General features: G+C 37.1%; 1 protein-coding gene across 2 annotated transcripts in view; it reads left to right on the top strand.

Annotated features, from left to right (window-relative positions):
* The window catches only part of LOC126250778 (E3 ubiquitin-protein ligase TRIM37-like), a 313,056-nt gene that overhangs the window by 217,406 nt on the left and 83,148 nt on the right, over positions 1 to 12,502 (top strand). For both annotated transcript variants that reach the window (XM_049951588.1, XM_049951587.1), the window contains exon 13: positions 3,871 to 4,071. In XM_049951588.1, the coding sequence (XP_049807545.1) occupies positions 3,871 to 4,071 (201 nt within the window). The remainder of the gene's footprint in view (positions 1 to 3,870; positions 4,072 to 12,502) is intronic.

The following is a 12,502-nucleotide window of genomic DNA, read 5'->3' as shown; positions in this document are numbered from 1 at the left end:
TAGATGGCATAAGGACCTCGTATTGAATGGAGATTATGTTGAAAAATAAGGTTTTGTATCCAAAAGAGTGGGAAATAATATGATGTATTGGAATCCAGAAATAAAACTAACCTGCTTTCATGGGGAAAAAATGTTGCATTACTTATTGAATGTCCCTTGTTGCATGGAAATTCTAGATAATAAAGTGCATGTCTCGCTTGTGACATTAGATTTTGAATACAATTTGCAAGCATCTGGCAAGCTCGATCCAATACCTCATGGGAGCAGGCATAGAGTACCAAGCAACAACACATAAAAAGAGACACTGGGAAGATTTGAGGGACCCATAAGTGACACGGATTTGTATTCTTTTCATCGTTTAGTGACCAAACAAGAAGGAAACATTATTAAAACAATGAACAGGCTAGTTTGTAATGCAATATGTGTATATTTGAAGGTGAAAAAGGCTTGAAAGCACAGAATTGCACTTTGCCCTCAGATAGTGTGTAATTTTTATGTTAATGAACATAATTTTCAGTTTCTTCTGTCCTGAATACTCAAATAAATTGATTACTGTGTGACATCAAATAATTAGTTAACTATATTCCTTCTTGCTTACATCCCCACCAATGTACTTCTGCATTCTCATGGTAGTCATGAAATTCTGTCTGTATGTGGCACAAGCCAGCACATTCAGTTTTAGGGTATAAAATATTGGATATCTTCCAATGGAAGATTGATTTGCTGTTTCTTTTTATTCCATTGAAATAAGTTTTCATTGCAAACTATCAAAGTAAGTGTTTTATTCATTTGTATTTTGGAGAAATTGTAATCATGATTAGAAGTTATATTGGAAACAAATATCACTAGCTTTGCTATCACTGTGCTGAAAATATTTAACACTCGTGTCAACAGCCCCCTTCCATTCTGGAAAGCATAACAAATGAGTAATTCTATGTTAAAACTAATTGAATGCCTCCAATATAGATAGCCTGAAAGGCGTCATTGATAGGTATTAGATGATAATGCTGCATAAAAAGCAAATGCACTCACATCCTCTCATCTCCCCTGTGAGAGCCTGTATGTGACGAACATAACAAGCATGTCACTACATTATCACCCCTTTGCACAGCAAAGACTTGTCAGCATGCTTGCAATACTCGTATTTGGCAACCCTGTTACAGTGCATTAATTTGTGCATGTGGTCCTGAAATGTTCTGCTAACGTCACTTGGCTTTCCTTTTCCATTTCGCTGACTTATGCTACAAAATCTTCATGTGAGGTGAGACAGCGAGAAAGAAAATTTAATTTTTGGAATCTGGAAATGCCGTACTTCACTTAAGTAACAACCATTCGTATCTTTAACATTGCATTATGTCAATCAGAGGGACCAGCTGTCATCAGTGTCTCGTTAGCTCAGTAGTTTCACAGATGCTTCTGATGCAAGGGCAGCGTGAGTTCTCATTACTCTTGCAGTGCAGAGCAGTGCACTTTAGGTTCTTATTCTCCATTTAATTTAATGTTGCTGAAAATTGTTGAAGAAATTCTTTAACAGAATTGGAAGAAAATCCTTATGCATTAAGTCTTATCACAAGCTCAACTCAGTAAACTGTATTAATGGTCATAGATGTCTGCCTTGTGAACACCAAGCTTCTTCACTATATAGATGTCTCTGAAGAACATCGGCTTGACTGTTGGTGAGACAAGTTTGAGTTTTGTTTATCACTTATCACCCATATGTCAGGAGAATAGTTATGAAGTGAATATAGTTCCTTTGTGGTAAATCTGTGTAATAGCAGTTAGGGACCCCTGTAGACATTTGCTGACACTGGTGTTAGCTACTTCCTTCCACTTTGGGTAGCTTCAAAAATGGTCAATTTTCTTGGTTAAAATCAAATTCAATATCGTAAATATTGTTGCTGATCAGTGTTAAGTTCTCCATGAATCCACACGTGGACCTCAGAATATGCAGTTTGCCAGCATTGCTATAGAGCATGCACTGCAACGTATTCATACAATTCAGTGCATATATTTACTGTAAGAAATCAAACAACAGTAAAACTGACTTCACTGCAGTGGCTTGATGAGAACATACAAATTCCTAATGAAAACACTGCACAAAGTATAACTTACAAAGGAAAAGAAATGAGCCATAAAGCATTAATAACAATATTAAACAGCATATTGAGTACCTAATTAGATTTTTGAGCCATACTCATGTCTTGCATATTAATATAATACAATAATCATCACATAAAAACAGGTCATCTGCCTCCATTGCTATCGAGCTATACTCTCCAAAGTGATGAGCGGTGGGGGACACTTTAGACATGGGGCGAGAGAGCACAGCATTGTTGCAACAGCCGCTGCTGGCACCAGGCAAATGGCCTCTGGAGAGCTCTTGTGCATGTGGCATTCAAAGGCAGTCAGGCTGCTGAGAAATCTTTTGCAAAAATGTTGTTGTATGAAACTGTTATTACCAGTATATCAGAAAGTACAATACATTAGACAAAAGGCACTATAAAAATTTAGGCAACAAGTGATTTTGACGGAGGGCACTATATTCAGATGACGCTCTGTTTATCACTTACCACAGGTGTAGATGTAGTGTAACAACTCAAACTGAATACAAAATTTCCTTGAGGAACTGCCACAGTGTACAGTGCTGCCAAATTGTGCAGTGTTGCCAAATTGTGCAGATAGCTGGACTTGGAGAATTATTAGCATGGCCAGTTTATATGTTGCAATTGGCACAGACGTAGACTCTGTGGCAGCTGGTCACAGGCCAGGTTTTGTCAAAGAGTGTACATTGTTAATTATTTTATGTATTATTCAGTACATTGTCACTGTTCACAATGTACCACAGTAGTGTAGAGGAAGCAGAGACAAACAATTTGTTATAGGACTGAGCGAGGTGGTGCAGTGGTTAGCACACTGGACTTGCTTTCGGGTTCAATCCTGTGTCCGGCCATCCTGATTTAGGTTTCCTGTGATTTCCCTAAATCACTCCAAGCAAATTCCGGGATGGTTCCTTTGAAAGGGCACAGCCAACTTCCTTCCCCGTCCTTCCCTAATCCGATGAGACCGATGAGCTCACTGTTTGGTCTCTTCCCCCAAACAACAAAACACTTTTGATCTGTCAAGTCAGGAAACTACCTCAAACTGGCCTATAAAATTACTTGAGGTCTTTGTGCAGACTATTAGTCGTAGAAAAAAAATGAGTAGAACCTTTTTTGCAGGAAATTTAATGAAATATAATTTTGTACTGCATCATGGTTTTTCACTAGAGGCCCCAGATTGTGGGTTATTCAAGAAAAACATACAGAAGTGACCATAAATGAGTTCCATCTTGGAAACCATTCAGAATAGGGAATATGTCCATATGAAGATTTTTGCTTCAAATGAGTGTTCCTGTCCTATCTCTGAATATTAGCGATTCCTTCTGGGACACCTCATGTATGCCAAGACTGTAAGAATGATCTCTTGTGGTTTTCAGAATTCAGGAATGAAACACTGCGATTTTCTTCTCTAAAATTTACTGTCATCAGAATAATACACACTTTGTGCAAGATTTCTCCTCCTCCTCCTCCTCCTCCTCCTCCTCCTGAGCCTAAGTACACTCCTGGTCCTTCTCCTTCTCGTGCTCCCTCCTGTGTATAATTAATTCTCTTATGAGCCTAATTGCTTTGATAACCACATTTAAGATATCTTTCATATATAATGTACTTTTATGTGATAATATATTTTTGCAAGAATGAGAAGTGTAGTAGTCATCATCATATGTAGAAAACATTTTTTTGTGTAGTTGATTTTAACAGCTGTTAAACTGATTCGTGTGAAATGGAAAGTCATGTTCCTATCTTTAGTGATGTTTTTTTATTTGTGTCTCAGGTGGCAGCAGCAGTGGTGCTGCTAGCTTTTCCAGGCGCAATGGGGGCAACATGAGTGTTATTAACAGTTGTCGATCAGGTAGACAACCATTGGCAACTGCAAGCAGTGTCCTTGATACACTGCAACTGGACATGGCCTGTATAACAGCAGCCACTGACAAGTCACTTCCTGAAAGCCATCACCGATTGTCTGAACCATCTGGTGAGAAGCAGTTATTTTTATTACAATAGATAATAATTAGTTGACTGGATACAAGAATATGTTTCCCTGACTTCATCTACAGGTCATATATACTGTTTTGCTTCTCCATTAAATTGCTGCACAAGTGGAAAGAAATTGGATTTTTTTTTTTTTTTTTTTTGTCAATAAAATTTGGAATCAGTTGAAGATATTTGCAATGTTTGAGTTGTATGTTTCCATCTCATACTGTGATTAGTGCTTTGAATTGTTTGAGTTCTTCATTTGATTGTCATAGGTAGCAGCAGTCATTCCTTACTGGCTGACCAAATATAGAAAATGTCATTTACATGCACATAAGTCAGTGTTTCAAGCAGTTTTGCTTTATAATTTATCAGGGGAGAAAAAATGTGAATGAAAGATCCAAATCCTTTATTAGAAAGCATAAAACATAATACCTAACCAGTCACAAATGATACTTTATGACATGATTTAAGGCTTTGTCTTTATATTAGAGTGGTACTGCATCTGTTTACATTTGATCTATGGTATCTTCAGTCTTGCAGCACGTTCTTTAACAAAGTTGACTCTCACATTAGTCTGACAGAATGAAGAATCCAGGAATCATAATTGTAGAATGTGATTATATTTAGTACGTTTATCAGATTACATTTTGTGATATTGTGTTTACCACAAATAAAAAATTAACATGTGGAATGAAGAGGTTGCAGGTAACAGGAAAATCAGTTAAAATTTCTGCTATTATTGTTGCACAATTGAAAAATAAAGTAGCACGAATCTTAAGTTAGTTTCAGGATGAGCTTTATCATCATATTTGTGCCATGCAGGGTAAATTTGGGTAACTAGGATTTATTATCTCATTTCCGGCATTTCTGTGTCGGGCAAATTACTTGAGTCTGAAGTACAGTGCCATCAAGATTTGTATTGCACTTGTCACAACTATCTGAGAGAAATTACTGTACAGCCCCCTTCATTGGAAAAACTGTTGTGACTACTTTGGTTTTAATTACTGACATTATTGAGAACTCATTGCACCTGATCCAGAAACTTACTACTGCACACAATATGTAGTTTGCACCTAAATTATAAGAAAATTAATTGCTAACCTTCATTAGGAGCTTCACCTTTTATGACGACAGTTGTAGAGATGAATCTCCTGGATACATGAAGTGATTTTTGTGTTTGAGTGGTTTTTAAGATTACTGGTATCTTTGTTTGTATAGATTGGCTTATACAGAGTTCAATGTAAAACCTATTAGGTTTTTAAATTATCTCAATATTTAGCTTACTAATATTTAGCTTACTAATATTTAGCTTATTTATTTAATATACTTAAGCATTAAAATGTTAATTACAAATTCAAGTAAATTATTGAGCTAATCAGAATGCATCTTGGTGTCTTGATTGTTGTCTATGGATGGACATTTTTCACAAACTGCTTTTTCATTCTTTTGCAAACAAAGGTGTGTACCAGTTCCGCATTTTTCACATGCATACTTGCTGATGCAAGTCTTTATTGTGCCCTTGTAACATGACTGGTCATATTTTTCTTTTGTGTTCTTTGGTTCCAAAGAAAATTTATTGTTTTTATGCCATGGCCCTTTGGGTTTGCGTTTTAACAGCATTGACTTCATGTCATGTGCTAGTTTTGTAATTGTTGTTCATCTTTTGAGCTGATCTTCTGGCAGACTCAGAACCAAAGCTTTGAGGCACTTACACCTGTCAGCATATATATTCTTGTTAGCAACTAAAATTACTCATGAACTGGTGCCTGCAACATTTAGCATATGCAGAAAAAACTCACCTTATGCCATTTCTTTGTTGACCTAGCTACAGTGTAGGTTGCACAGAGGCAAGTACACTGACTCCAGTCAGAACATTTTTATTCCATATTTAGCTCTTTGAATGGTATGAACTAACAAAATCCACACTTGCATTACCAACAAATATGGCAGACATATCCTTATGGTAGCCTACATATCAATTTTCACTATTCTTGTCACAAGGTGCAACGTCATAGTAAATGCGTTTCTTAGGAATCAGAAATGTTTTTCGGGGATAGTCATTCTGAAAATGTTGACACCAAGCTCATCATCAGTCCAGAAGTCATGAAAATTCTGCCATCCTCCATGAAATACACCAGCAAAGAATAAGAAGTCAAAAAAGACTTTCATTATAAAGATGACACATTTAGTTGCAGCCAAGCACAAAGAAACTACTGTTACACATTGAACTTTTTGGCAGAGTCTTCTTCAGAAAGGGAAACACATTCACAAAAGCAAGCACACCTCACACATGACTGCTGTCTCCAGCCATTGAAATAGGCTGTGTGCCTGTTGTTATTTGCCACAATTAGCATATCATCACTCATGAAAAGGCTCCCGCTGTCAAATACAGTTATCATATTCTTAGCATTTGTAATTACTCCAGGAAGTTAGGTCAGCATATTAGGGGTCAGTATTGTACCATTAGTACCTCAAATAAAAAATAAGTATGTTATTACTATTATTAAGAATATTACTAACATCTTAAGTGCCACACTTTATCAAAGGAATAATATGGAAGAACCAATAATTAGCATGATGCCTAACATACAGTTAAGGTGGAAGAAACAAAATATTTTTGTAAAAAAGTGTGATAAATGTAATGGGAACATGATACGGAGACACAAGCTGTAAGTAAGTACTGTAATATTTTACAACACATGTTGCTTAGCCACTATCAGATGTATCGTTCATGTGTATGTAGTCACCATCATATTTGTTTTTTATGTAAGCAGTGATCTCCAACACTGATGAGGGAAACATGTACATGAATATAAACCACCTCAAGATAGGCACATGACCGAAACTGATTGTGTGTTAAATAAAATAGCCTCCTATAGTGACGTAGCGGTTATTATTCTACACCCTATTAAGAATACTATTTTTACAATGTCTTTTATACTCAACAGAATAATAATTTTCATCACTTTCCTGCCCTCCATTATTTTCCTCATCACTACCTTCACAATCCACATCAGAGTCTGCAGATTTTGTTTCAGTTACGTCTTCAGATTCGGAAAATGCAAGTGGTCCGACATGTTGCCAACATTGTTTTGACTGCGCTACAGAAGTTTCGCTGGAAGCCCTTACATATTCTCCATACAGTCTCAATCTTTCCCCATACAATTTCTATATTTTTCGGGGTTTAAAGAAAGACATTCTTGGGCGTCGATTTGCTTTGAACTAAGAGTGGACACCTGGGTAAAATCATGATCCATAGGCAATTGCGAACATTTTTCCATATATATATTGACCATCTGGTCTCACAGTGGGATACATGTATTAACAGTTATTGTGATTACTTTTTAAATAATGAACAGTTTACCTGCTTTTTTCTATCTGTCTGCATTTCATTTCACTCCCCTTACAGCACATATTTATTTTTACTGTTAGCTTTCTCCACTATAATGCAACTTCACTGAATATTATATCACACTGTTTTTAACGGAGCTATCTGATCAGCAATTTAATTAAATGTAGAATCATTTTGCAAGTCTGACCTATCATCTGTGAATGAATCATCTCAATGTCAAATTTTTACTTAATCTCAAAACTCACCAACACTATTGCTTGCTAAGCTCATATGCACATTTCCACATTTGAATGTGGTGTAAGAACAGTAACCTTACATGCTTCACATAAATGTATGCTACAAGCAACCCACCCCAGCTTCTCGTAAAAGAACAACTAAACTCCACCCAAACAGGCCACGAAGGCTCAACAATACTGAGTGGTCGCCGTGAAATCCTCAGCCCGAAGGTGTCACTGGATGCGGATATGGAGGGGCACATCATCAGTACACCGCTCTCCTGGCCTTATGTCAGTTTACGAGATCGGAGCAACTACTTCTCCATCAGATAGCCCCGCAATTTGCCTCACAAGGGCTGAGTGCACCCCACTTCCCAACAGTACTCAGCAGACCGGATGGTCACCCATCCGAGTACTAGCCCAGCCTGATAATGCTTAACTTCAGTGATCTGACGGGAACCGGTGTTACCACTGCGGCAAGGCCATTGGCCCCAGCTTATCGTAGATCACATTAAATATCTACAGCAAACAATTTGTCTGATGATCTACAGCAAACAATTTGTCTGATGAAGCAGTAATAAAATGTATACACGAACCTTCCTCATGAACCAGTCTGTGTATTAATGAGAAAGTATCAAAATTCCTATGGTGGTTCTTGAGATAAACATTCACATACACACAGAAAAACTTGGTGAGGGACTTCAATTTATAAGAAGTACAGATTTCATGAAGGGCTGCCAGCCCTACAGGTAGTAAGACAGGTATTACGAGTATAAATACAATTACTTCAAAAATATGCATTTAAAAAAGTTGGAGCAAATAAGAGATGAAATAAATAATGATTGTGATGATATTTTCTTTCTTTGGTGTATCTGTCTTAAAACGGCTGTCAATTGGACACACTCCACTTACCTCAGCCATCTTCTTTATGGTAATAAAATAATGATAATTTCACATGACATCTGAAACATAGAACCAGCTAAAAGAGCAGTTTCGTCAGCTTGAGCTAACACTTTACAATGAAAGCATGACTTTCGGAGTGCACACACCAAAGTTCACACTGACGTGAACTGTCTGCCTCAGCAGTGTTGTGCTCCTATTTATTCACACATAGAATGTTCTAGCAAATGATGAAATTACGTAAATAAGTCCCAGAATCTTCCAGCATTCACAGATGTTAAAGATAAATAATTGCAGGAGACGGAAATTGAACTAATGACTCTCAGATCACTGACCAGTGACATTAACTGCTACACCATAGCAGATAATGCACAGCACATGACATTGCTCCCTTTTCTCATTAAAATGCAGTGGGCTATAGTTTTCTGGTTCTGGATCTGGAACCTGTCAGTGAACTTGGGTGGATCTTTGCACTCTGCTTGTGTTGTCACAGTATCATGATCTCTGGGACATTCAAATGAAGTTACTTCCACTGAGGCATAGTGCCTATAGGCAGGTCATCTTGTTCCGTGTGCTGGAAGCCCATATTGTTGATCTACACTTCACGGATGATTGGTCACACTTTGTGGATGATCGAGCAATAGTCACACATTGAAACAACTCAAGAAATCCTAACTACTGATCTAGACATCTTAAGCCAATACTTCCATTAATGGAGATCACAGTCTAACTCATAGAAAACAGAAGTTGCATGTTTTCATCTGTCCAGTAGATGGGTACACAGAGCACTTGACATCTGTTTTGGGGGAGACAAGCTTCTTCATAACATGCATCCAAAATACCTCGATATCATGTTAGACAGGAAACTTCCTTGTAAGGAGCACTTGATCCAAACATACCGTAAGCTCAGAAGCAGAATATCATTCCTCATAAGCTCTGTGGAACTATTTGGGGATTGTCTGCAGACACTCTTATGAGTACATCACTCGGGTTGATATATCTTCCTTAATTGTCCATATCTGAGAAAAACAGATGTGCTAATTAATGAATCCATACACATTGTTAGTGGGTCAGTCCGATTTGCTGCCAATATTTGTAACTTACCTCGAGTCATGTTCCACCTTCTGATATAAGACAGAAGAGTGCACTATTACATGAATGTTGGAAGATTGTCGATAACACTGACCTTCCAGTATTGAATGATGTACTCCCTGTGGAGCCAAAAAGATTAAGATCAAGACACCCCACTCTTATCAGAGCTAAGATTCTTGCTGAAGTTGAATCCAATGTCATAGACGAATGGAAATACTGCTACAAACAAAGCTGTCCTGCACAATGCCTTAAACTACCTGCATCAAGGAGAAACCCCCTGTGTTTGACCAGCCTCAAGCAATTTGGATTACTCTGAATTGAATCTGAACAGGCTGTGGAAGATGTGCAGACACTATTCACAAGTACTGCAGATCTTCAGCACAGTCTTGTAGCTCTGGTGCTGGACAACAGACAGTTGTTCATGTTGTGTCAACACATCCCACATGTATCTACAAGGGTCTGTTTGCAGATTTGTGGGCAGTTACAAATGTAGGGATAAGACTTTTGATATTCACATATAACTGTTGTCATTTTTGTTATACTCAAGAGCTGTGTTGACATGTTGGTATGTAATAGTTTAGTAGTCTTTGTATATCCTTTCTGATATTCTAACCTTCCATACAGCTATAAAATTACATACTGTGTCATCTGGATTGTAACTTGCATGTCTTACGTTTGGTGCTATAATGCGTATGGTCTGTATCCTGGGAAACCAAGGTTCATATTGGTATGTGAAGTAGAGCCCTTAGGATAAAGGGGTGGAATGATTGATCGAGTTCAGGTTGACAGTAGGCCTATGATGTTTATCTGTTTATTGATAACATAAGTAAGTAGCATCATAGAACTATAAATATGATTTTTTTTTTCTGAACAGTATCTTACATTTATTAAAATGATTCAAACTAAATAGTATGTTTCCTGGATTAAATATTACTTCAAAAGCAATAAAACAGGAATGATAAGACATCTATTTTAATTTAGCTTCATGTTCATTATGGTATTGTATAGAACAAGAAGACAGTGTAAGCAAGTTCAGAACTAAACTGAGTCCATATGGATCAAAAATTTACTATGCATATAATTAAAACCAATTAAGTAAAGTAAAAAGATAAATTCAATTAAGAATAATTAAGAATGAAGCTTCCCTTTTGCAGGAGCCTGGGTGTTTGCCACCTAAATACTGATGTTACATACACCTTTGTACTCGAACCTCAGTCCACCAATACATACAACACACAAGAAATAGCTCAAAAACTAACCTGAAACTGCTCAGTATTAGAACCAGAAAACAGACATGGCCTCTATTAGTAATAGGAGCTGCTGTAGTTACAGCCAACCAGTACAACAGCAGCACTAATCATAGCATACAAAATCTAGCTAGCTAACTGTCTACTAATAAAATATATTCATTCAATGCCTGTAAAATTATGCAGCACACACTAGCCACTGTGGGCCTCCAGTTCAGTTCAGTCAATTGTTTACACAATCTGTTGATACACTGCACATAGGTAATTGTAGGGTAATAGCAGTTGTAGTATCCATCAGGTTTGCTTGCCATGATCAATTACTGTATTTATCTGAGTTATAAGAAAACCCTGATTATAAGATGATTACTTTCTTTTCACAAGGCCTCTTGAGAAATATAACGTAATATAAATATATAAATAATATGTAAATATAACATAATATAAAAACATATTCTTGGATAATCAAAATTACAAAGAGTTTTATTTATTCATAATTTGGATTTGCAGCTACTTGTGTCTGCTGTGTTTGCAGTTAAAATTGTACGATGTCAGGTCCGCCAGTCATGCAAAACACCGTTTTTTCCAAGTACCCAAACATGTTTCAGCACCACTGTGCTATCATCAGTGGGTTTCCGTTTATTTATTCTGTAATGTGAAGATTTTTATTAAATGATTACAAAATTATGTGGGTATTTAGTTCAAACAATAGTTAGTTTCCTTTTGTTAATACCTTTACACTTGGTGTGCAGGATTTTTCCAGACCACTTGTGTATCATTTATTACAGGTAGCTTGTCATCTGCAACCAAACGATGTTGATGAGAAATTTTGTTAGGAGTTAATCTATCATCTAAAATGTAATTTAATTTGTTGCAATATTTCGTGCCTATATTCGTGTTTACTTAAGTTTTCGTGTGACAAACCCCTTTTATTCTCAGCTTCGTGGTCAGGTGTTGTGATGCACATGTAAATATAACACGTATTTTCACCTTGCACTTCACCAAAATGCAGTGTAATTGTGGTTGCTGTGTGTCCCAGCCCAGTCAGTGTTCATTTGTTCACCAGAGAGTTCGGCACCAAATTTGAATTTTGTTTACATTTATCTTGGTGTGTGTGTGTTTGTGTGTGTGTGTGTGTGTGTGTGTGTGTGTGTGTGCGCGAAAAATGGATACACTACAATGTGCAGAGACTCACCATTTACACACAAAAGGAACACCATGTAAAAGACAACACAAACAGTTAAGAAGCGTACAGAACACACACACACACACACACACACACACACACACACACACACACACACACAAGATAAAATTTAAACAAAATTCAAATTTTGCGCCGAAATGGATTCAGGCAAAATGTTTTTTAAATGTGGTAGATGTTCCTAAAAAGCCATAGTACGCAGTATAGATTCCCACGATTTAGAACATGATGTAAATTGCTACGTGTTCACTACTCCCCTCCCCACACTCAACTAGTTCTTAGCCAAATTGACATAACTGTTCCCCCTCCAACCCTTCTGGGGTGCAAGCCATACGTACAACAGCAACTAATACATAAATAAGACTGCAATCACGAGTCAGTCCAATTCTCAAAATTTTGCTCATCCAGCGATCTACTGACAT

The sequence above is a fragment of the Schistocerca nitens genome, chromosome 1 (genome assembly GCF_023898315.1).
Source record: "Schistocerca nitens isolate TAMUIC-IGC-003100 chromosome 1, iqSchNite1.1, whole genome shotgun sequence".
Taxonomy (NCBI): Eukaryota; Metazoa; Arthropoda; class Insecta; order Orthoptera; family Acrididae; genus Schistocerca; species Schistocerca nitens.
Note: the sequence above shows the minus strand (reverse complement) of the source record. Positions and strands in the feature narration are given on the sequence as shown.